The following is a 22,733-nucleotide window of genomic DNA, read 5'->3' as shown; positions in this document are numbered from 1 at the left end:
CCTTCTCGGCCCCGCCGCCGCCCCCGGGCCTCCTACTGCTCGCCCGCACGGCCCTCCGCCGCCTCGGCCCCGCGGCCGCGGGGGACGGCTCGCTCCCCGCCCGCCTCCTCCTCCTCGCGCCGCTCGCCTCGAAGCCGTCGTCGTCCAGGGCCGGAGGGAGCGGCTCGTCTCCCGCGTCCTGCTCCTGCTGCCGCCGCACGCCGTGCGCGCCCGCGCACGACAACGGCCGTGCTCGCCGCACCCGCCTGCGCCCGTGTTCGCCGCCGACTCAACGGTGGAGTTGAGTCGGCCGCCGCAACGCGCGCCGGAGTAGCTGGGGCGGCCAGCACCTCCGGTGGCCCGTCGTGGCGCTTCTTTGGCGGCATGAACGGGCTGCTCAAGGGGTCGGCCGCTGGCTGCTCTGGCCAGCCGCAGGCGCTGTCCAGCCACGAGCCCAGCCGAAAGCAGAGACGGAGGTCGACGCCGAAGCAGACACCGCCCTCCAGCAGTCGCCGGACACAGCAGGGCCGCCCGGCGCGCTCTCGTAGCTACTGTGAACCCAGAGGCGAACGGCTCCGCGCCGGACACAGCAGGGCCGCGGACAGCGACGCCGCCAACGTGAGCTCTCCGAGGAGCAAGGGGGCGGAGGAGGCGAATGAGGACGGCGCCAAGGAGGCCTGGGATGCGCTGGGGAGGAAGCGGAAGGGCCCGGAGCTGGACGTCGCGAGGAGCATTGAGCTGCTGGCGAGGGCGCGGGCTCGTTGTGTCGTTCCTCGCTTGGGGCTGGACACGGCCGGGACAAAATTCATCCTCAAGCCAAAATTTCTGCCGGCAGCCCCCCAATCGGCGAAAAAAATGTCTCCTGGGAGGCTCAACGGCTGGAGATGCTCTTAGCAAATTATCTCAGAAGAACAGAATCAAAGATGAACGCCAATCCAGGTCTTGAGGCAATTCAGGTTCTTTTGTTTCATTCTATGCCCCACAATTTTGAAACCATTCTTGAGTAAAATTCTCCATCATCCAACACCTTGGGATTCATTATGGAAGATTCTCCCATTTCTTTGCATCATGTTCCGAAAACCCATAATTATGATGTTCAGAGAAATTTGACTTTTAAAAAAATTAATACACCTTATATTTTGAAACAGGGGGAGTAGATAGGAAAAGGCAAAACATATTGAGCGGCCCAGATTATTACAAGGGAAACTAGGCCGAAAACCAAATTGAGAAAAAAGAAAAGTAAAACAAAACCAAAAAAACAACGCCGATGCCGGCCTAGCAAGAACTCCACCACCAACATCACCACCATCCGAAAAAAAATGATGGGTTTTTCAAAGTTGCCTTCAATAAGGAAAAACAACGGTCGTGGGCATAATCGTTGTGAGCATCCATCACAGTCGAAGAAATAAGATTTTGCCCAGAAATGCCCATGACCGCCTCGCAACCACTGAAAAGGGTTCGGACACATTAAACAACCCACATGGCAGCATCAAATGCAAACAACAGCTATCGAGCTGAGAGGAAACACTCTTCGGCAATCCCTCAAAGGAGGAGAAATACACCATTGAGCGCCATCATCGCCGGCATCCATCCTCGTCGAAGACTAAGGTTTCGCCGGAGCCTTGAGCCTTTCCACCTATCCAGCCCCATGTAGGGAGCCCAGCCGCTGACAACCAGTAAAATAGAGCGTCGACTCCATCCGCAACTGCATCTGTGAACCAAAACCACGCATTTAAGAGAAAACCGGCACCATCACTGCTTCACCCTTGTAGCTCAGTCCAAGCCTCCAACACTCGGCAAACTGCACACCAGATTAAAATAAGTAAGGCAAATATGAACAGTACTAATGGATTATGCTTTAGTGTCACATAAAAAAAACTAGGCAAATGAGGTCGTGCCGTCATCTGCGCCGAGCAAGGACACATGCTGTTGCGTTTGCCCAGTGCCCTATCTTTGCTGAGTGGTTTTCAGGCGACACTCAGTACAGGCACATGTTTTTGGTCAACTCGAGTGTTTTCCACAACACTCGTTTTAGAGCGTCATTCGCTGAGTGCCCAGAAAATAGTCGACAAAGAACCGGGCACTCGGCAAACTTGTCGATTTTGATAGTGAGTCTACGCGAGTCACCGGAGTTGCGGCGATGTGCCATTCAGAAGGAAGGTGTTGGGCGAATGTGGGAGACACCCTTGTTTACGTAAAATCACATTTTGATCACCAGAAGGCCTCAATCATGTAAGTCTGGTCGTAATGGAAGTATCATAAGCGGTATCACGCATGCCAACTAGACTATTTGGATGATGTGGCAGACAGTTAAATAAGGAAAGAGATGATTTAGTATCATATCATGATACCGTATCATGTTAAATGTTGTACTACTTTGTGTCATGCACGACAATTAATAAGACAACCTAAGATACTAACTTATGATATTATGCATTACAAAAGTAGTATCATACACTAGTATCATATGCATGATATTAGTATACGATACTCCCCATTACGACCAGCCTAAACAACCCTTTGCTTGCATCAAATGACATGGTTGTCAGAATTTAAGCTTGAATTATAAGGATTAGTTGCAGTTCAGATGCCACAACTAAGCCTGCAATTTGGCACAACTAACTTTTTTATTTGGTCATATAGACGGATTGGAATTGTTACTGCGAGCACGCGATGGCGACATCGCCTCGCGGTTTCCTGATTTAAAGATGAAGGGGCCGGCCCTTACGCAGCCACATGATTTATAAGCCAGATGTAAGCCGAGTACATGCGGAGGGTACATGGCTTACCACGGAGGCAAAACCTTTTTTTCTTTAAAAAGTAAAAATGTGAAATATAAGCCGAGTACGAGGGGAGTGTACTCGCCTTATATTAACGGACGTCACGCTAGCCGTTAAGTGCGTCGATGATGGCCATGTGGCAAAACCCTTAGCCGAGGCCTGACAGTAAGCCGTGGGCCATTTTGCATATAAACCAAGTGTTTGTCGTATGCCAAGAACTTTTTTTTGTCTGACTCAGGTTATTTGGATGTAAACCGAGTCTCCTTTTGTTGCAGTTAGTTTTTCATTCCATAATCGTCTTATGTGGATGTAAGCCAAGCATCTGTGTTTTGATAATCGGCATACCGACAGATACACGGCACCATGTGATTTTTCTGTAGTGCGCGGTTCTTCAGTCAAGCACTTTGAAGTCTCCCTGTCTGTAACATCAATTTGCCAGCAGCTACGCTATATTTTTCAAAGTTCGAAGCAATAGAGGCGTCCCTTTCTCGTTTACTAAACTGACGAGAAAACCAGATTTAGCAGTTCCCGGTTCTTTCTGGGCAGCAGCTGGTCCAAACGGGAGGCTCCCAAGTCCCCAGCAGAGCCATCCAAAGGAGAGAGAGTCTCCACCGGAACTAACGACGCAGACCCGGAGCCGCCGCGAGATGGGTGGCGGCGTTGGCGGCCTACGACTACGGGCCCGACCCGTGCTGGGAGGACTACTGGTCCAACGTCCTCGTGCCGCCGCACCCCACTTTCGGCGCAACTTCAACCAGCACTTCGTCGTAAGTACCACATATCTCTGCAGTAGGTGGCGATCTGTTCGTGCTGCACAACAGCACGCACGTACGTATGTTTCTTGTGGTTTCAACTTTCAATGATCAATAAATTAAAAGTCAATCAAGTCTTAGTGAAGTGACATAACATGTAAGAAAGAAAAAAAATCTGAAAAGAAAATCTTGTACATATCTTATTGCAGAATCTCACCAATATAGCCGACTCAGACTTAGCAGGACAGTTTCGCTAAGTCTCAATCGACTTAGACCTGGTTATGTCTCGGTCAAAAAATTCGGATGCCGGGCGGTATACGCATTTCTCGTCGCCCCACGTGAAAGAAGTATGCCGAGCAAAAGAAATGATTTTTTTTTAATTTACGCTCAAGGTGTTAAAGAGTAGATGACAAGTGTCACGATGGGTATATTGCGTGGGTATTGCGTGCGTATTGTTGTGTATACGGCAGGTTGTTAGGCTAGATGATCTTATCTCTTGTATAGCTTGGAGTAGAGGTCAAGACTAGAAACAACCTGCTGATCTTGTAATCTTTCCCCTATATTAACACGCACGCGTCCCTGCCGAGGTGCATACGCTTAAACCCTTTCTTCTTTCATGGTAATCAGAGCCTACCTCGAATTCATCCGTGGCAAGCTCTTCGGTGAACTCCTTCCCCTCATCTCCGTTTGCACACACCGCAATAGAGAAGCTTACGAGAGGGGACGAAGCGCTATGGCGCGCTACCGTGCTCTCGGCCATCCGGGGAGCGCAAATGACGTCGAGCAGGTGGTGCCTCCGATGAGCACTGAAGTCACCAGCGACGACGGCAAGACCAAGTCCAAGGCTCCCAATCCGAAGTTTAGTGTGTGGTACGCGCGTGATCAGCAGGTGTTCTCTTACCTGTTGACCACGCTGCCCCGCGAGATGGCCATCCAGGTGGCGACGTGCCACACCGCAGCAGAGCTGTGGAACACGGTGTAGGGGATGCTTGCATCGCATACCCGTGCGCAGACCGTCAACGTCAGAATCGCGTTGGCAAACCTCCAGAAGGGCAATATGACTATCACTGAATATGTCGGTAAGGTCCAAACCCTTTGTGATGAATTAGCTGCTTCAGGGAAGAAGGTGGACGAGGAGGATGTCGTCTCTCACATCCTCGCGGGACTCGGCGAGGAATTCGACCCTGTGGTGTCTGCCATGTGCTCTAGGGTTGAGCCTATCGGGGTTCCGGAGCTGTACTCGCAGCTCCTGAGCTTCCAGACTCGCATGAATTTACATGGCGGGTCCTCTCAGTCGTCGGCAAACGCAGCGGCACGCGGGCGCGGTCGCGGTCGCGGCGGTGGTGACTACAGTGATCGTAGACGCGACTTCAGCAACAGGCAAGGCGGCGGCGGTGATCGTGGCCGTGGCACCTTCCCCAAGCCACTGAACAGTCGCAACCCTAGAGGCAACAACGGCAGCAGCGGCAACTACAACAACAACGCCACCAAACCAACATGCCAGATCTGCAGCAAGCTTGGTTACCCGGCGTGGAAGTGCTCGAAGCATTACGACTCCTCTTATCAAGGGGGGAGGAACGCTCTGCAAACATGGCGGCTCCGCAGTATGGCGTCGACACCAATTGGTACTTGGACAGTGGTGCGACGAACCATATCACATGAGACCTAGAGAAGCTCACCATCCGGGATCGGTACACAGGAGATGATCAAATCCACACCGCGAGCGGGTCAGGTATGGCTATAGCACATATTGGTCAATCTCATATTTATACTCCCGAACGTGATCTCCTCCTCAAAAATGTCTTACATGTTCCTGAGGCTGACAAGAGTTTAATCTCTGCAAGCCGACTTGCTATTGACAACAATTTTTTCGTTGAAATTCATCCCTATTCTTTTTTCGTAAAGGATCGGGGAACGAGGAGGGTTCTGCTGCAAGGCAGGGGTAGGAGAGGCCTATACCCCGTCAAACACATGGGACAAGGCGCCAAGAAGCACGTGCTCAGTGCCACACCGTCCTCGGATAGGTGGCACCGGCGCCTAGGGCATCCTTCATCAACCATAGTTAGCAAAACTAAGCTCCCATGTGTTAAGTTAGTCAATTCTGAAGTTATTTGTGATTCTTGTCAACTAGGCAAAAGCCATCAGTTGCCTTATCCGAACTCAATAAGTGAATCAAAGTTCCCTTTGGAACTTATTTTTTCTGATGTGTGGGGTCCAGCTGTTGAATGAGTAGGCAGAAAGAAATACTATGTGAGCTTTATAGATGATTTCAGTAAGTTCACGTGGATCTACCTAATCAAACATAAGTCAGAAGTTTTTCAAAAATTTCGTGACTTCCAAAATCTTGTTGAATGTCAATTTGATCGCAAAATTCTTGCTCTCCAAACAAACTGCGGAGGAGAATATGTGAAGCGAAATTCTTTCTTCACAAAAGTTGGGATATCTCATCACGTTTCCTGCCCTTATCCACGTCAGCAAAACGGGTCAGCAGAACGTAAACATCGACATATAGTCGAGGTTGGTCTCTCCCTCCTAGCTCAAGCAAGCATGCCTCTTAAATTCTGGGATGAGGCTTTCATCGCCGCTACATATCTCATCAACAGATTACCCAGCAAAGTGATCAACTTTGAAACTCCCCTTGAAAAACTATCCCATGAAAAGCCTAATTCACTAGTAGAAAAGGGGGCTTTGGTCCAGGCCGGGTCAGCCCATTAGTCCCGGTTCAGTTTAGAACTGGGACGCATGGGGGCACTGGTCCCGGTTCGTGAGCCCAGGGGGCCGGCCGGGCCACGTGGGCCATTGGTCCCGGTTCGTCTGGACTTCTGGTCCCGGTTGGTGGGACGAACCGGGACCAATGGACCTGGCTCCTGGCCCACCACCATTGGTCCCGGTTGGTGGCTTGAACCGGGACGAAAGGTTGCCCTTTAGTCCCGGTTCGTGCCACGAACTGGGACCATTGAGGTACCTATATATACCCCTCGCCCGCGAGCAGAGCACTCCACTACTCTGTTTTTCTCTGGCCGGGGAGGGGAGGGCTTTGTGGTGCTCTAGCTCACCTCCTATGCACATGAGGTGTTTAATGAAATGCCCGAGCCACACTAGTTAAGCTTTCTCCTCTCGAAGCACGACCTCCGAACTCTATTTTTCCCGAGATTTGTCTAGGTTTATATTAGCGGCCCGTCACGCCCCGTCCCCTTCTTCACTGTCATCGATCGCCCGCGCCGATCTCGTCGCCGGCACCACCGTGGTGAGCCTCTTGTTCTTATCTTCTTTCGGAAAGAAAAAAAATTCTTGCTTTAGAGATATATACTTGTCTAATTTTCTTTCTATTTTATTGCTTGTTATTATATAGTGCGATGGTTTTGGTATCCGCCCCTGTTGGCCCTCGTCCTGTCTATGATTCAGATGTGGTATATATTATCTTTATAACTATTGCTTCATTTATCGTTTATGAAAATTATGCCGACCAACGTGACATAGATTTTATTTATCTAGGAGGTATGTGAATCGGAAATTCCAACCGACCCTATTGTCGAGGGGTTAAATTTAGTTGAAGAAGAAAACAATTTCTTGAAGGAAAAAAAATTGAGGAGGAGAAGATGATATTGGAGTTGCATGTTGCGGATTTCGTCGATGATCACAAGATCAAGATGGATGCAATGCGCTTGAAGATTAGAAAAATTAGAAAATATGCCATTCATACCGAGGCTTGGTATCATTATGCCGTTGGATCAATTGTTACCTTGGTTGCGATTATGATCGCATTTGTTTTCGCATTGAAATGTTTTACATAGTTTCAATGTATGGTTTAATTAATTTAGATGCTCTCAAGAGCTTTATGTTGTTAGATGAGAACTATGTATGAACTTTGGTTTTAATGTGATGATGAACTTCTATTAATTTGGTCATTTAATTATCTATTCATGATGTTCTGTAATGGTTTTTGACACACTTAATTATATATAATGCACGCAGATGAACCGGCAATGGATGTACGGTGACAGACACACCTCCGAGTACATTAAGGGCGTGCATGATTTTCTCGAAGTGGCTGAGGCAAACAAGCAGAATGATTTTATGTGTTGTCCATGCCCTATATGTGGGAACACAAAGTCTTACTCTGACCAGAAAATCCTTCACACCCACCTGCTTTACAAGGGTTTCATGCCACACTATAATGTTTGGACGAGGCACGGAGAAATAGGGGTTATGATGGAATACGGCGAAGAAGAAGAGTACGATGACAACTATGTCCCCCTGAATACGGTGATGCTACTGAACATCAAGAGGAACCAGACGATGTGCACGATGATGCTGCAATGGGTGAAGCTGCTGAAGATCAAGAGGAACCAGGCGATGTGCCCTATGATGATGATCTCCGCCGGTTCATTGTCGATGCAAGGACGCAATGCGAAAGTCAAAAGGAGAAACTGAAGTTCGATCGCATGTTAGAGGATCACAAAAAAGGGTTGTACCCCAATTGCGTAGATGGCAACACAAAGCTCGGTACCGTACTGGAATTGCTGCAGTGAAAGGCAGAGAATGCTGTGGCTGACAAAGGATTTGAGAAGCTACTGAAAATATTGAAGAAGAAGCTTCCAAAGGATAACGAATTGCCCGACAGTACATACGCAGCAAAGAAGGTCGTATGCCCTCTAGGATTGGAGGTGCAAAAGATACATGCATGCCCTAATGACTGCATCCTATACCGTGGTGCATACAAGGATCTGAACGCATGCCCGGTATGCGGTGCATTGCGGTATAAGATTAGACGAGATGACCCTGGTGATGTTCACGGCGAGCCCCGCAGGAAGAGGGTTCCTGCGAAGGTGATGTGGTATGCTCCTATAATACCACGGTTGAAACGTCTGTTCAGAAACGGAGAGCATGCCAAGTCGATGCGAAGGCACAGTGAGGACCGTAAGAAAGACGGGAAGTTGAGAGCACCCGCTGACGGGTCGCAGTGGACAAAAATCGTGAGAAAGTACTGGGATGAGTTTGCAAAGGACCCAAGGAACGTATGGTTTTCTTTAAGCGCGGATGGCATTAATCCTTTCGGGTAGCAGAGCAGCAATCACAGCACCTGGCCGGTCACTCTATGTATGTATAACCTTCCTCCTTGGATGTGCATGAAGCGGAAGTTCATTATGATGCCAATTCTCATCCAAGGCCCTAAGCAACCCGACAACGACATTGATGTGTACCTAAGGCCATTAGTTGAAAAACTTTTACAGCTGTGGAATGGAAACGGTGTACGTACGTGGGATGAGCACGGACAGGAGGAATTTAACCTAAAGGCGTTGCTGTTCGTGACCATCAACGATTGGCCCGCTCTCAGTAACCTTTCAGGACAGACAAATAAAGGATACCACGCATGCACACACTGTTTAGATGACACTGAAAGTATATACCTGGACAAATGCAGGAAGAATGTGTACCTGGGCCATCGTCGATTTCTTCCGACCAACCATCAATGTCGAAAGAAAGGCAAGCATTTCAAAGGCGAGGCAGATCATCGGAAGAAGCCCGCCATGCGTACCGGTGATCACGTACTTGCTATGGTCAATGATTTACACGTAATCTTTGGAAAGGGTCCCGACGCATTAGCTGTTCCGAATGACGCTGAGGGACACGCACCCATGTGGAAGAAGAAATCTATATTTTGGGACCTAGCCTACTAGAAAGACCTAGAGGTCCGCTCTTCAATCGACGTGATGCACGTGACGAAGAACCTTTGCGTGAACCTGCTAGGCTTCTTGGGCGTGTATGGAAAGACAAAAGATACACCTGAGGCACGGGAGGACCTGCAACGTTTGCACAAAAAAGACGGCATGCCTCAGAAGCAGTATGAAGATCGTGCCAGCTACGCTCTAACGAAAGATGAGAAAGAAATCTTCTTTGAATGCCTGCTCAGTATGAAGGTCCTGACTGGCTTCTCATCGAATATAAAGGGAATAATAAATATCCCAGAGAAAAAGTTTCAGAACCTAAAGTCTCATGACTGCCACGTGATTATGATGCAACTGCTTCCGGTTGCATTGAGGGGGCTTCTACCGGAAAACGTCCGATTAGCCATTGTGAAGCTATGTGCATTTCTCAATGCAATCTCTCAGAAGGTGATCGATCCAGAAATGGTACCAAGGCTAAGGAGTGATGTGGCGCAATGTCTTTTCAGTTTCGAGCTGGTGTTCCCACCATCCTTCTTCAATATCATGACGCATGTCCTAGTTCATCTAGTCGACGAGATTGTCGTTCTGGGGCCCGTATTTCTACACAATATGTTCCCCTTTGAGAGGTTCATGGGGGTCCTAAAGAAATATGTCCGTAACCGCGCTAGGCCAGAAGGAAGCATCTCCATGGGCCATCAAACAGAGGATGTCATCCGGTTTTGTGTTGACTTCATTCCTGGCCTTAAAAAGATAGGTCTCTCTAAATCGCGGTATGAGGGGAGACTGACTGGAAAAGGCACGCTAGGAGCGGACTCAATAATATTCAGGGACGGGCATTCTTGGTCTCAAGCACACTACACAGTTCTACAGAACTCTACCTTGGTGACCCCGTATGTCGATGAACACAAGAACAGTCTGCGCTCCAAACACCCGGAGCAGTGCGACGACTGGATTACATGTGAACACATTAGGACTTTCAGCAGTTGGTTGGAAGCACGTCTCAGAGGTGACAACACTGTTTGTGATGAGTTGTACTTGTTGTCCAGGGGACCATATTTGACTGTATTGATTTACAAAGGATACGAGATAAATGGGAATACATTTTACACGATTGACCAAGATCAAAAGAGCACCAACCAAAACAGCGGTGTCCGCTTTGATGCAACAACCGAGAAGGGAAAGGACACATATTATGGTTACATAGTGGACATATGGGAACTTGACTACGGACAAGATTTTAAGGTCCCTTTGTTTAAGTGCAAATGGGTCAATCTGTCAGGAGGCGGGGTACATGTAGACCCACAGTACAGAATGACAACAGTGGATCTGAAAAATCTTGGGTACACTGACGAACCGTTCGTCCTAGCCAATGATGTGGCACAGGTTATCTACGTGAAGGACATGTCTACCAGACCGAGAAAAAGAAAAGATAAGGAAACGAATACATCATACGATGAGCCAAAGGGCCACATAGTTCTTTCAGGAAAAAGGGATATCCTGGGAGTGGAGGGCAAGACAGACATGTCTGAAGATTATGAAAGGTTTCATGAAATTCCTCCCTTCAATGTCAAGGTTGACCCAAGCATCCTGATAAACGATGAAGATTATCCATGGTTACAGCGCAATAAGCAAATGACAAAAGCGAAGAAAAAGTGAAGACTTTCTCCCACAACTATTATGATGATACCATGCCAAATTTGTAACAGACGAGCATGCTATGCCAATTTTTTCAGAGTTCATTTGAAAACTATGAATTTAGGTCGAATTTTCGCTATAGGTGCATCTATGTTCATTTTTTAACTATTCAAATTTGAGTTTATAATTTTTCTAAAACTAATGGCACTAACAGAAAGTTTATAATTTTGCAAAACAAAAACAAAAGAAAATAAATAATACAGAAAGCAATACAAAAACAAAAGCCCGTCCCTCTCTGCGTTGTTGAGCTCCTCTCAAAGTGAAAAAATGCCTATAATATTTGTTATGACTAACTAAAATTACCAAATTGAGTATAATGATAAAACACATTAATATTAAATAGCAGGAAAAACAATGACTCAAAAATCAATTTTTATTGTAAAGTTATTCATAAACTAGTGACATAAAATAAAAAAGAAATCACTACAAAACTATAAGTATTTAGTTCTAAGTAGAAATGAAAAAAATAGCAAAAAAAATGCCACCAACTGGGCCACCACGGCCTGAATACGACTAGAAACCCAACCATGGGCCAGGATTCAGGCCCGCAGCAGGCCCAGTAGGCCCATAGGCGTTGCAGTGACAGATTAGGCCCGAAAGCCTGCAGTTGAGAGGAGCTCGAGAGGGTGGGCGCAGCAGCGCTTATATGTTGGGTTTCGTAGTAATTTCAAAAAAATTCCTACGCACACGCAAGATCATGGTGATGCATAGCAACGAGAGGGGAGAGTGTTGTCTACGTACCCACGCAGACCGACAGCGGAAGCGTTGATGCAATGTAGAGGAAGTAGTCGTACGTCTTCCCGATCCGACCGATTCAAGCACCGTTACTCCGGCACCTCCGAGTTCTTAGCACATGTACAACTCGATGACGATCCCCGGGCTCCGATCCAGCAAAGCTTCGGGGAGGAGTTCCATCAGCACAACGGCGTGGTGACGATCTTGATGTTCTACCGACGCAGGGCTTCGCCTAAGCACTACAACGATATGATCGAGGTGGAATATGGTGGCAGGGGGCACCGCACACGGCTAAGGAACGATCTCAATGATCAACTTGTGTGTCTAGAGGTGCCCCCTGCCCCCGTATATAAAGGAGCCAAGGGGGAGGGGTGCGCCGGCCAGGAGTAGGGCGCAGGAGGAGTCCTACTCCTACCGGGAGTAGGACTCCCCCCCAATCCTAGTTGGACTAGGATTCCCCGAGGGGGAAAGAGGGAGAGGGGGGCCGGCCACCTCTCCTAGTCCTAATAGGACTAGGGGAAGGGGGAGGCGCGCGGCCAACTTGGGCTGCCCCTTTCTCTTTTCCACTAAAGCCCATTAAGGCCCATATGGCTCCCGGGGGGTTCCGGTAACCTCCAGGTACTCCGGTAAAATCCCGATTTCACCCGGAACACTTTCGATATCCAAATATAGGCTTCCAATATATCAATCTTTATGTCTCGACCATTTCGAGACTCATCGTCATGTCCGTGATCATATACGGGACTCCGAACTAACTTCGGTACATCAAAATGCATAAACTCATAATAACTGTCATCGTAACGTTAAGCGTGCGGACCCTATGGTTCGAGAACAATGTAGACATGACTGAGACAAATCTCTGGTCAATAACCAATAGCGGGACCTGGATGCCCATATTGGCTCCTACATATTCTACGAAGATCTTTATCGGTCAGACCGCATAACAACATACGTTGTTCCCTTTGTCATCGGTATGTTACTTGCCCGAGATTCGATCGTCCGTATCCAATACCTAGTTCAATCTCGTTACCGGCAAGTCTCTTTACTCGTTCCATAATACATCATCTCGCAACTAACTCATTGGTTGCAATGCTTGCAAGGCTTATGTGATGTGCATTACCGAGAGGGCCCAGAGATACCTCTCCGTCAATCGGAGTGACAAGTCCTAATCTCAAAATACGCCAACCCAACATCTACCTTTGGAGACACCTGTAATGCTCCTTTATAATCACCCAGTTACGTTGTGACCTTTGGTAGCACCCAAAGTGTTCCTCCGGCAAACGAGAGTTGCATAATCTCATAGTCATAGGAACATGTATAAGTCATGAAGAAAGCAATAGCAACATACTAAACGATCGGGTGCTAAGCTAATGGAATGGGTCATGTCAATCAGATCATTCAACTAATGATGTGATCTCGTTAATCAAATAACAACTCTTTTGTCCATGGTTAGGAAACATAACCATCTTTGATTAACGAGCTAGTCAAGTAGAGGCATACTAGTGACACTCTGTTTGTCTATGTATTCACACATGTATTATGTTTCCGGTTAATACAATTCTAGCATGAATAATAAACATTTATCTGAACGCATGCCCGGTATGCGGTGCATTACGGTATAAGATCAGACGAGATGACCCTGGTGATGTTGACGGCGAGCCCCCCAGAAAGAGGGTTCCTGTAAAGGTGATGTGGTATGCTCCTATAATACCACGGTTGAAACGTCTGTTCAGAAACGGAGAGCATGCCAAGTTGATGCGATGGCATAGTGAGGACCATAAGAAAGACGGGAAGTTGAGAGCACCCGCTGATGGGTCGCAGTGGAGAAAAATCGAGAGAAAGTACTGGGATGAGTTTGCAAGTGACCCAAGGAACATATGGTTTGCTTTAAGCGCGGATGGCATTAATCCTTTCGGGGAGCAGAGCAGCAATCACAGCACCTGGCCCGTGACTCTATGTATGTATAACCTTCATCCTTGGATGTGCATGAAGCGGAAGTTCATTATGATGCCAGTTCTCATCCAAGGCCCTAAGCAACCCGGCAACGACATTGATGTGTACCTAAGGCCATTAGTTGAAGAACTTTTACAGCTGTGGAATGGAAACGGTGTACGTACGTGGGATGAGCACAAACAGGAGGAATTTGACCTAAAGGCGTTGCTGTTCGTGACCATCAACGATTGGCCCGCTCTCAATAACCTTTCAGGACAGACAAACAAGGGATACCACGCATGCACGCACTGTTTAGATGACACTGAAAGTATATACCTGGGAAGCTGCAGGAAGAATGTGTACCTGGGCCATCGTCGATTTCTTCCGACCAACCATCAATGTCGAAAGAAAGGCAAGCATTTCAAAGGCGAGGCAGAACACCGGAAGAAGCCCGCCATGTGTACCGGTGATCACGTACTTGCTATGGTCAATGATTTACACGTAATCTTTGGAAAGGGTCCCGGCGGACTAGCTGTTCCGAGTGACGCTGAGGGACACGCACCCATGTGGAAGTTGAAATCTATATTTTGGGACCTACCCTACTGGAAAGACCTAGAGGTCCGCTCTTCGATCGAGGCGATGCACGTGACGAAGAACCTTTGCGTGAACCTGCTAAGCTTCTTGGGCGTGTATGGGAAGACAAAAGATACACCTGAGGCACGGGAGGACCTGCAACGTTTGCACAAAAAAGACGGCATGCCTCCAAAGCAGTATGAAGGTCCTGCCAGCTACGCTCTTACTAAAGAAGAGAAGGAAATCTTCTTTGAATGCCTGCTTAGTATGAAGGTCCCGACTGGCTTCTCGTCGAATATAAAGGGAATAATAAATATGCCCGAGAAAAAGTTCATCAACCTAAAGTCTCATGATTGCCACGTGATTATGACGCAACTGCTTCCGGTTGCATTGAGGGGGCTTCTACCGGAAAACGTCCGATTAGCCATTGTGAAGCTATGTGCATTCCTCAATGCAATCTCTCAGAAGGTGATCAATCCAGAAATCATACCAATGCTAAGGAGTGATGTGGCGCAATGTCTTGTCAGTTTCGAGCTGGTGTTCCCACCATCCTTCTTCAATATCATGACGCACGTCCTAGTTCATGTAGTTGACGAGATTGTCATTCTGGGCCCCGTATTTCTACACAATATGTACCCCTTTGAGAGGTTCATGGGAGTACTAAAGAAATATGTCCGTAACCGCGCTAGGTCAGAAGGAAGCATCTCCATGGGCCACCAAACAGAGGATGTCATTGGGTATTGTGTTGACTTCATTCCTGTCCTTAAGAAGATAGGTCTCCCTAAATCGTGGTATGAGAGGAGACTAACTGGGAAAGGCACGCTTGGAGGGTACCCAATAATATGCAGGGACGGATATTCTTGGTCTCAAGCACACTACACAGTTCTACAGAACTCTACCTTGGTGACCCCGTATGTCGATGAACACAAGAACAGTCTGCGCTCCAAACACCCGGAGCAGTGCGACGACTGGATTACATGTGAACACATCAGGACTTTCAGCAGTTGGTTGGAAACACATCTCGGAGGTGACAACACTGTTTGTGATGAGCTGTATTCGTTGTCCAGGGGACCATCTTCGACTGTAATGATTTACAAAGGATACGAGATAAATGGGAACACATTTTACACGATCGACCAAGATCAAAAGAGCACCAACCAAAACAGTGATGTCTGCTTTGATGCAGCAACCGAGAGGGGAAAGGACACATATTATGGTTACATAGTGGACATATGGAAACTTGACTACGGAGTAGATTTTAAGGTCCCTTTGTTCAAGTGCAAATGGGTCAATCTGCAGGAGGCGGGGTACAGGTAGACCCACAGTACGGAATGACAACAGTGGATCTGAAAAATCTTGGGTACACTGACGAACCGTGCGTCCTAGCCAATGATGTGACACAGGTTATCTATGTGAAGGAGATGTCTACCAAACCGAGAAAAAGAAAAGATAAGGAAGCGAATACATCATACGATGAGCCAAAGCGCCACATAGTTCTTTCAGGAAAAAGGGACATCGTGGGAGTGGAGGGCAGGACAGACATGTCTGAAGATTATGAAAAGTTTCATGAAATTCCTCCCTTCAAAGTCAAGGCTAACCCAAGCATCCTGATAAACGATGAAGATTATCCATGGTTACGGCGCAATAAGCAAATGACACAAGTGAAGAAAAAGTGAAGACTTTCTCCCGCAACTATTATGATGATACCATGCCAACTTTGTAACAGAACAGTATGATACCATTGTCCGTTTTGTACATGCACATGCTATGTGTGTGAAATTATGATACCATGCCAACTTTGAACTTTTTCAGAGTTCATTTGAAATGCTTTAATGTCTTATGTTCAGCCCTCGTAATACCATTAATCCCGGTTCGCTCCTTGTCAACTATGTTTTCACCAAGAACACTCAAGAGGGCAGCCACTAACAGAAAGTTTATAATTTGTGTGACCTAAAAGAAAAATAATTAAAAATAAACTTTAATAAAATAAATAAAAATAGCAACAATAAGTATTTTGTTGTAAGTAGAAACAAAATAAAATAAATAAAGCAAAAAAGAAAACAAAAAAACAAAATAATTTTTCTAAAACTAATGGCACTAACAGAAAGTTTATAATTTTGCTGACCTAAAAGCAAAAAGAATTAAAAAATAAAGCAAAAAAAAAAGAAAATAAATAATGCAAAAAACAAAACAAAAAAACTGGAAAAAAAATTTGAATTTTAAACACAGTAATTTTAACTATTCAAATTTGAAAACTAATGGCACTAATAGAAAGTTTATAATTTTTGTGACCTAAAAGAAAAATAATTGAAAATAAACTTTAGTAAAATAAATAAAAATAGCAACAATAAGTATTTTGTTGTAAGTAGAAACAAAATAAAATAAATATAGCAACAAAGAAAACAAAAAAAAAGTGCCACCTACTGGGCCCCATGGCCTGAATACGACTAGAAACCCTACCATGGGCCAGGATTCAGGCCCGCAGGAAGCCCAGTAGGCCCACAGGCACACATCATACGGTTAGGCCCGAAAGCCTGCAGTTGAGAGGAGCTCGAGAGGGTGGGAGCGGCAGCGCTTATAAACCACTCTCGAGCTCTCTCAACTAGCGAGGTGGGACTAAACTTTTGACGCGGGGTAGCACAAGGCCTTTGGTCCTGGTTGGTGCCACCAACCGGGACCAACGGCCTCCGCTTCCCGCCCTTTGGGATGCTGAAAAGAGGCCTTTGCTCCCGGTTGGTGGCACCAACCGGGACTAAAGGGGCCTTTGGTCCCGGTTGATGCCACGAACTGGGACCAATGCTGTCAGTATATAAGAAAAGACTTGGCCTTTTTCAGATTCATCTCTGCAGTTGCCCCGCGCAGACGACGCCGCCAGGCTGCCCGAGCTCGCCCCGTCGACGCCGTCGCCGCCCAGCTGCCCCGACCACGCCGGCCGCGTGCCTGAGCTGGCCTTTTTCAAATTCATCTCTGCAGTTGCCCCGCGCAGACGACGCCGCCAGGCTGCCCGAGCTCGCCCCGTCGACGCCGTCGCCGCCCAGCTGCCCCGACCACGCCGGCCGCGTGCCTGAGCTCGCCTCTGCCTCGACCACGCCGGCCGCGCGCCTGAGCTCGCCTCTGCCCCGACCACGCCGGCCGCGCGCCTGAGCTCGCCTCTGCCCCGACCACGCCGGCCGCGCGCCTGAGCTCGCCTCTGCCCTGACCACGCCGGCCGCGCGCCTGAGCTCGCCCTGCCCCGATCGACCACGCCGCCGTCGCCTCTGCCCCTGCCCCGACCACGCCGCCGTCGCCTCTACCCCGACGCACGCCGCACCTCTCCTTTGGTCAGGCCGGCCAGCACCGCCCCCTTCCTCCCTTTTTTTTCCACATATATATGATGTTTTTTTCCTGATTATATGTATATGTGTGAGTATATGTATGTGTGTATATCTATTTATATGTCCTTTTTTAGATTTTTTGTTTTTCGCATTTTTTTAAAAATGTATATATGTATGTATATGTTCTCTGTGTATATATATGTTCATGTATGCAAAAGATAGATTTTTAGAAAAGTTAGGATTTTTTTCTGTTCATAGATTTTTTTTGGTGATATTAATTATTGTATAATATGCAAATGTTTGTATATTCATATGAACAATGCATTAGGCAAACCTTTAATTTTTTTCTAAATTTTATATTTGAACATTTTTTATAAAAAAAAACAAACAATACTACTTCATGTATTTTGTCAGAATTTTCTATCGTGCATAGACCGATTTAAGACCACGGGAGCACCCCCCACCCCCTATCGTTGCAAAAGTTGCTAAGTGATATTAAGAAGGAAGAAGAAGAAAAATAATGAGAGGAAAAAGGAAAATAAGAAGAAGAAGAAAGGAGAAGAAGAGGAGAAATAAATAAGAAGAGCAAAAAGAAGAAAAAGAAGAGGAGAAGAAGAAAGGAATAGAGGAGAAGAAGAAAAAATAGAAAATATTCTATTTTTCTTCTTCTCCTCTATTCCTTTCTTCTTCTCCTCTTTTTTTTTCTTTTTTTTCTTCGATCTTCTCCTCTATTCCTTTCTCTTCTTCTCCTCTTTTTATTTCTTCTTCATTTTCTTATGTTTTATCGGGTCTGTCGTCGTCGATATACCCCTCCCGATAACTTCAACACGAGGGGGGGGGGTCGATATACCCCCTCCCCGATAATATTATTTTCCCATGTACGTATGTCGTCGTTGTCGATATTACCCCCTCCCGGATAACTTCGATATGAGGTGCGGTCGATATATATACCCCCTCTCAACTGTGATAACTTATACCGCGGGAGCACCCCCCGACCCTCTCGCTCGACCTAAACTCTCGAGGACACCCAAACCCTAGAAAAAAAACAATGTCGGTCTCCTACCCCCTCCCGCCGCGCCCCTAACCGACAAACTCTCTCGAGGCCACCCCAAACCCTTGAAGCGTTGTCGAGGCCACCCCAAACCCTAGAGATGCAGCGTCGAGGCCACTAATTAATATGATTCCTTACTGTGATTAGCTAGCTAGTTCTATGTGTGTTTGCCACTAATATATCCATCTATCGTCATGTTTGTGTAATAATTGCCATGTTGTAATATTTGCAGAAACAATGGAGCCCATACGAGACGAGAAACAAAACAGGTGTTGGGGGACATAAGCTTAGCCGGAGGTGTTAGTGATATCTTCTCGTGTCTTAACGACAATGATGGTCTCAAAGAACAGGGTGAAGAAGCAGGCTACGGTGATCGAAGAATGGAGGAGGAAAGACATGATTATGATGGCTCCGGTGACCCAATGACGGTGCAAGAAGGAGACCGTGATGACGGCTCCGGTGACCGAACCGAGTCCGGCCAGGTATATATATTATTTAAGCCTGCGCTGACTAGCTAATTGATGCATTCATTGTTTTGGTATATGTACATATATTAATTAACTCTCGTCTTTCTTCTTTTTTCTAGCCCTCCGGATCGAGCACAACTTCGGTAAGGAGACGAGGCCCGAAGAAAAAGTTGAGCTCGGATGAAAGGTTTGAGATCACAGCAATCGCGCGCGACGGCGAACCGATTGAACTCATCCGGACAAAGAACACATTTGCTGCTCAGTGCGGGGTTCTTGTTAGGGACAAGATCCCGATCAGCATCCACCAATGGTATAAGCCTAAGAAAGAAGACCCTGAGGTGTCTTATGTCAATGATATGCAGAAAGATGATCTTTGGACTGAGCTGAAGGCAAATTTCACCCTACCGCCAGAGGAGGATCTGGAGAAGCCAGTTAAAGAGCAATTAATCAAGTCTTTTGCTCTTAAGAAGATGGCAGACCTATTCAGGAGGTGGAGGAAAGAGCTGAATAAGTTTGTCGACAAAGGAGAGACACCAGAATTCATCGGCAAATATGAGAAGATCATAGATCACTGGCCCGCATTTGTGGCCCACAAAACATCGGAAAAGAGTAAGAAGATGTCGGCGACAAACAAGCAAAATGCTGCGAAGAAGAAGCTTCACCATTGCACGGGGTCAGGTGGCTACCTCAGAGCCTGGCCTAAGTGGGCCAAGGCTGAGAATGATCTGCTTGATAAAGGGATCGAACCAGACACAATGAACTGGCCAGACCGTTGTCGGACTTGGTTCTTCGGGGCTGGCGGAACCCTGGACCCTGTAACAGGGAAGTGTCGTTGGACGGACGAGCAAATGAAAATACCAGTCAAGAGGCTTCAACACTATATCGATGCAGCGCAGCAAGGGACGTTCTTTCCAGACAGAGAGAACGACGAGCATAGTTGGAGCACTTCAGTACCTAACACTGACAAGGCCAGATATTTCATTCTCTGTTAATAAGGTTTGTCAGTTTTTACATGCACCCACTTCTGTGCACTGGACAGCTGTAAAAAGGATTTTAAGATACATACAAGGTAGCATTGGAACCGGTTTAAAATTATGTAAGTCTCCATCAACTGCAGTAAGTGCCTTCTCTGATGCAGACTGGGCTGGATGTCCTGATGACAGAAAATCCACGGGAGGTTTTGCTGTTTTCCTTGGTTCTAACCTCATATCATGGCATGCAAAGAAACAGGCAACTGTCTCACGTTCCAGTACTGAAGCAGAATACAAGTCTTTGGCAAATGCAACGGCTGAGGTAATGTGGATTGAAACATTACTTGATGAGTTGGGTATCCACAGATCACATGTGTCATGTTTGTGGTGTGATAATCTTGGTGCAACATATCTGTCAGCAAATCATGTGTTTCATGCAAGGACAAAGCATATAGAGATTGATTTTCACTTTGTTCGTGAAAGAGGTGCACAAAAATTGTTGGATATAAAGTTTATTCCAACCGGACATCAAGTTGCTGATGGTTTCACTAAACCGCTTCAAGTTCGACAATTACAAGCCTTCAAGAACAATCTAAACCTTGACATGTTGAGATTGAGGGAGGATGTTAAAGAGTAGACTTGTATGTAACGTGACAAGTGTCACGATGGGTATATTGCATGGGTATTGCGTGCGTATTGTTGTGTATACGGCAGGTTGTTAGGCTAGATGATCTTATCTCTTGTATAGCTTGGAGTAGAGGTTAAGACTAGAAACAACCTGCTGATCTTGTAATCTTTCCCCTATATTAACACGCACACGTCCCTGCCGAGGTGCATACGCTTAAACCCTTTCTTCTTTCAAAAGGCATACTAAAATAGACCGTAGTCCTACTTATGTAACCATCCATAATTGTGGCGAGGTGGTAACCTTCTATTGCCCTTCTCAAGAAGTAGCTGGTTTGAGTCCCGTAAGGACCCAAACAAGAGTGGAACACGTGACCACATATCACTTAGTAGGCGCGAGACGTACCACTGAGCTAGTAGCACTTTTCTGATAAATTGTTGTTCAAGTCTTATCTATATCCAATTAAAAAAAATTGAATTCAACCCGTGGTAACCAAGAATCCCCCCCCCCCCCCCCCCCCCCATAATTTTTTTTCATTCCGAATCGAGAACCTTGGTCTCAGTCAATGCTATGATCATATGACCTTGCATGGAGATCTGTGCAAAGTTTTTCCTTGAAGTTTTTTTTCTTTTTTCTTCTTATATACTATGTCACTTGACTTATATGTCACTTGACTGAGACTTCGACTGAGATTTAGCAATTCAGATAAATTAAACAACGGCAAAAATGCTGACTTAAGGGCCCCAAAAATGCGGTCGACAATCTTTTTTTAATTTAAGAAACTAAAAGTAGTCCGGTGATTGAGCTGATCAATATAGTAAACAGATGAAAGAGAATTAAATAGAGCTAGACTTAAAACCGACGTAGTAGGGCAGCATTCCAGTGATTAGACCGGGTAATATTTGGCAGCATAATGCGTCAGGTGTTTTCTTATTTCACACACAAGTCGGGCAAACACTGCATGCCATTACAGCAACTCCACTAGATCCTTCATTTTAATTAGTTCACGGTTGCACCACCGTCACTCTTTTACAAACCAATAGCGACATGGTAAAAATTTCAGCATATGCTTGTGTTTCAGATTTTGAATCAGCATCCTACAAGCCTTCAGCAAGCATAGGGAGCGCTATCCTCATCGGCATCCGGTGTCCATTAATTAGAGCAGGGAGTATGCCCCTTGCCGTAGACAAACAACTTTATTTCGTTAATCGTCATGCCTCTGTATTGAACCCCCAAGACCTTTCTCTTCCCATGCTGGCATACCGCGGGACCCTCTTCTTTTGCCTTACAACTTAACTACCATAACATGCTCTCCATCTCAGTAAAACAAAACAAAAAACTGCCGGCACACATTATTGCACATAAAGGAAATAGAAGCTCAAGGTCTTCCCTTGTGCAATAAACGACAACCAACTCACTTAGCATTCTACCACACCGACAAAGCAACAAAGATTAAAGAAAGACAAGACAAGAGAATGGTCCCTGGGCTCGCCAAAGGGGCGACACAGAATGTTGTAATAATACCACCAAAAAGAGATACCTAATAGAGCTACTCGTCTAGAATGCAGTTTGGTACCGTCAAGATATATAGGCCAAGTTAGTATTCTACTATTAATTTTTGTGACAGCGTGAAAAAATGACCGAGACAAAGAATGCGCTCAGATAGTCAGCCGGTCATACACGTGTTTAAATCGTCAGAAACGGCCATAAAACGTTTTTGGTATTTTTTTGCAACGAGATTAGCTGAAAATGGAAGTATTTTGTTGATTTTTTGAAACTTGTAGTTCATGGGACGACGACCCCTAATGTGATAGTTTTTTATATTAAAATACTCAGTTATGGAAGATAGCTTTTTATTTTGAGACACTCTCGCTAAGCATTATTTAAGTCAATGCAATGTTAATTTATTATAGGAATGAAAAGAAGATCACCTGGTTGTCCTAACCAAGCGTGGTGGCCAAACCCAAGCAATAGAGCATGCTTAGCGACCAAGCAATAGAGCATGCTTAGCGAACTGTGAGCCTCCATATTCGAGGTCCGAAACTCATGGACTATGTTACAAGAAGAAAAAGCACTGGAATGATATGTGGTTTCATGAATAGTTGCCCCATACTCCGCTGAGGAACCTTGCTTAACTTGGTCCACCACGGTTTTGCAATCTTTTGCTCATATAGATCCTCCGCCAGAGCA

General features: G+C 46.3%; 1 protein-coding gene and 1 non-coding gene across 2 annotated transcripts; both read left to right on the top strand.

Moving 5' to 3' along the window:
* The first annotated feature begins 4,496 nt into the window (after positions 1 to 4,496).
* On the top strand, positions 4,497 to 5,180 carry LOC141041434 (uncharacterized). The gene has a single exon (XM_073507582.1). It carries the CDS (start codon positions 4,497 to 4,499, stop codon positions 5,178 to 5,180), a length of 684 nt encoding a protein of 227 aa, XP_073363683.1.
* On the top strand, positions 4,635 to 4,773 carry LOC120975135 (small nucleolar RNA Z247). The gene has a single exon (XR_005770972.1). It is a non-coding gene; the product is annotated as a small nucleolar RNA Z247 (small nucleolar RNA).
* Positions 5,181 to 22,733: the final 17,553 nt, after the last annotated feature.

Source organism: Aegilops tauschii, chromosome 2, assembly GCF_002575655.3.
Source record: "Aegilops tauschii subsp. strangulata cultivar AL8/78 chromosome 2, Aet v6.0, whole genome shotgun sequence".
In the NCBI taxonomy this organism is placed as follows: domain Eukaryota; kingdom Viridiplantae; phylum Streptophyta; class Magnoliopsida; order Poales; family Poaceae; genus Aegilops; species Aegilops tauschii.
The sequence above is the reverse complement of the archived record's forward strand: the minus strand, read 5'-3'. Positions and strand labels throughout refer to the sequence as shown.

Excerpts from the sequence above, each read along its gene's own strand:
- LOC141041434 (XM_073507582.1), top strand. The coding sequence starts at position 4,497 with ATGCTTGCATCGCATACCCGTGCGCAGACCGTCAACGTCAGAATCGCG.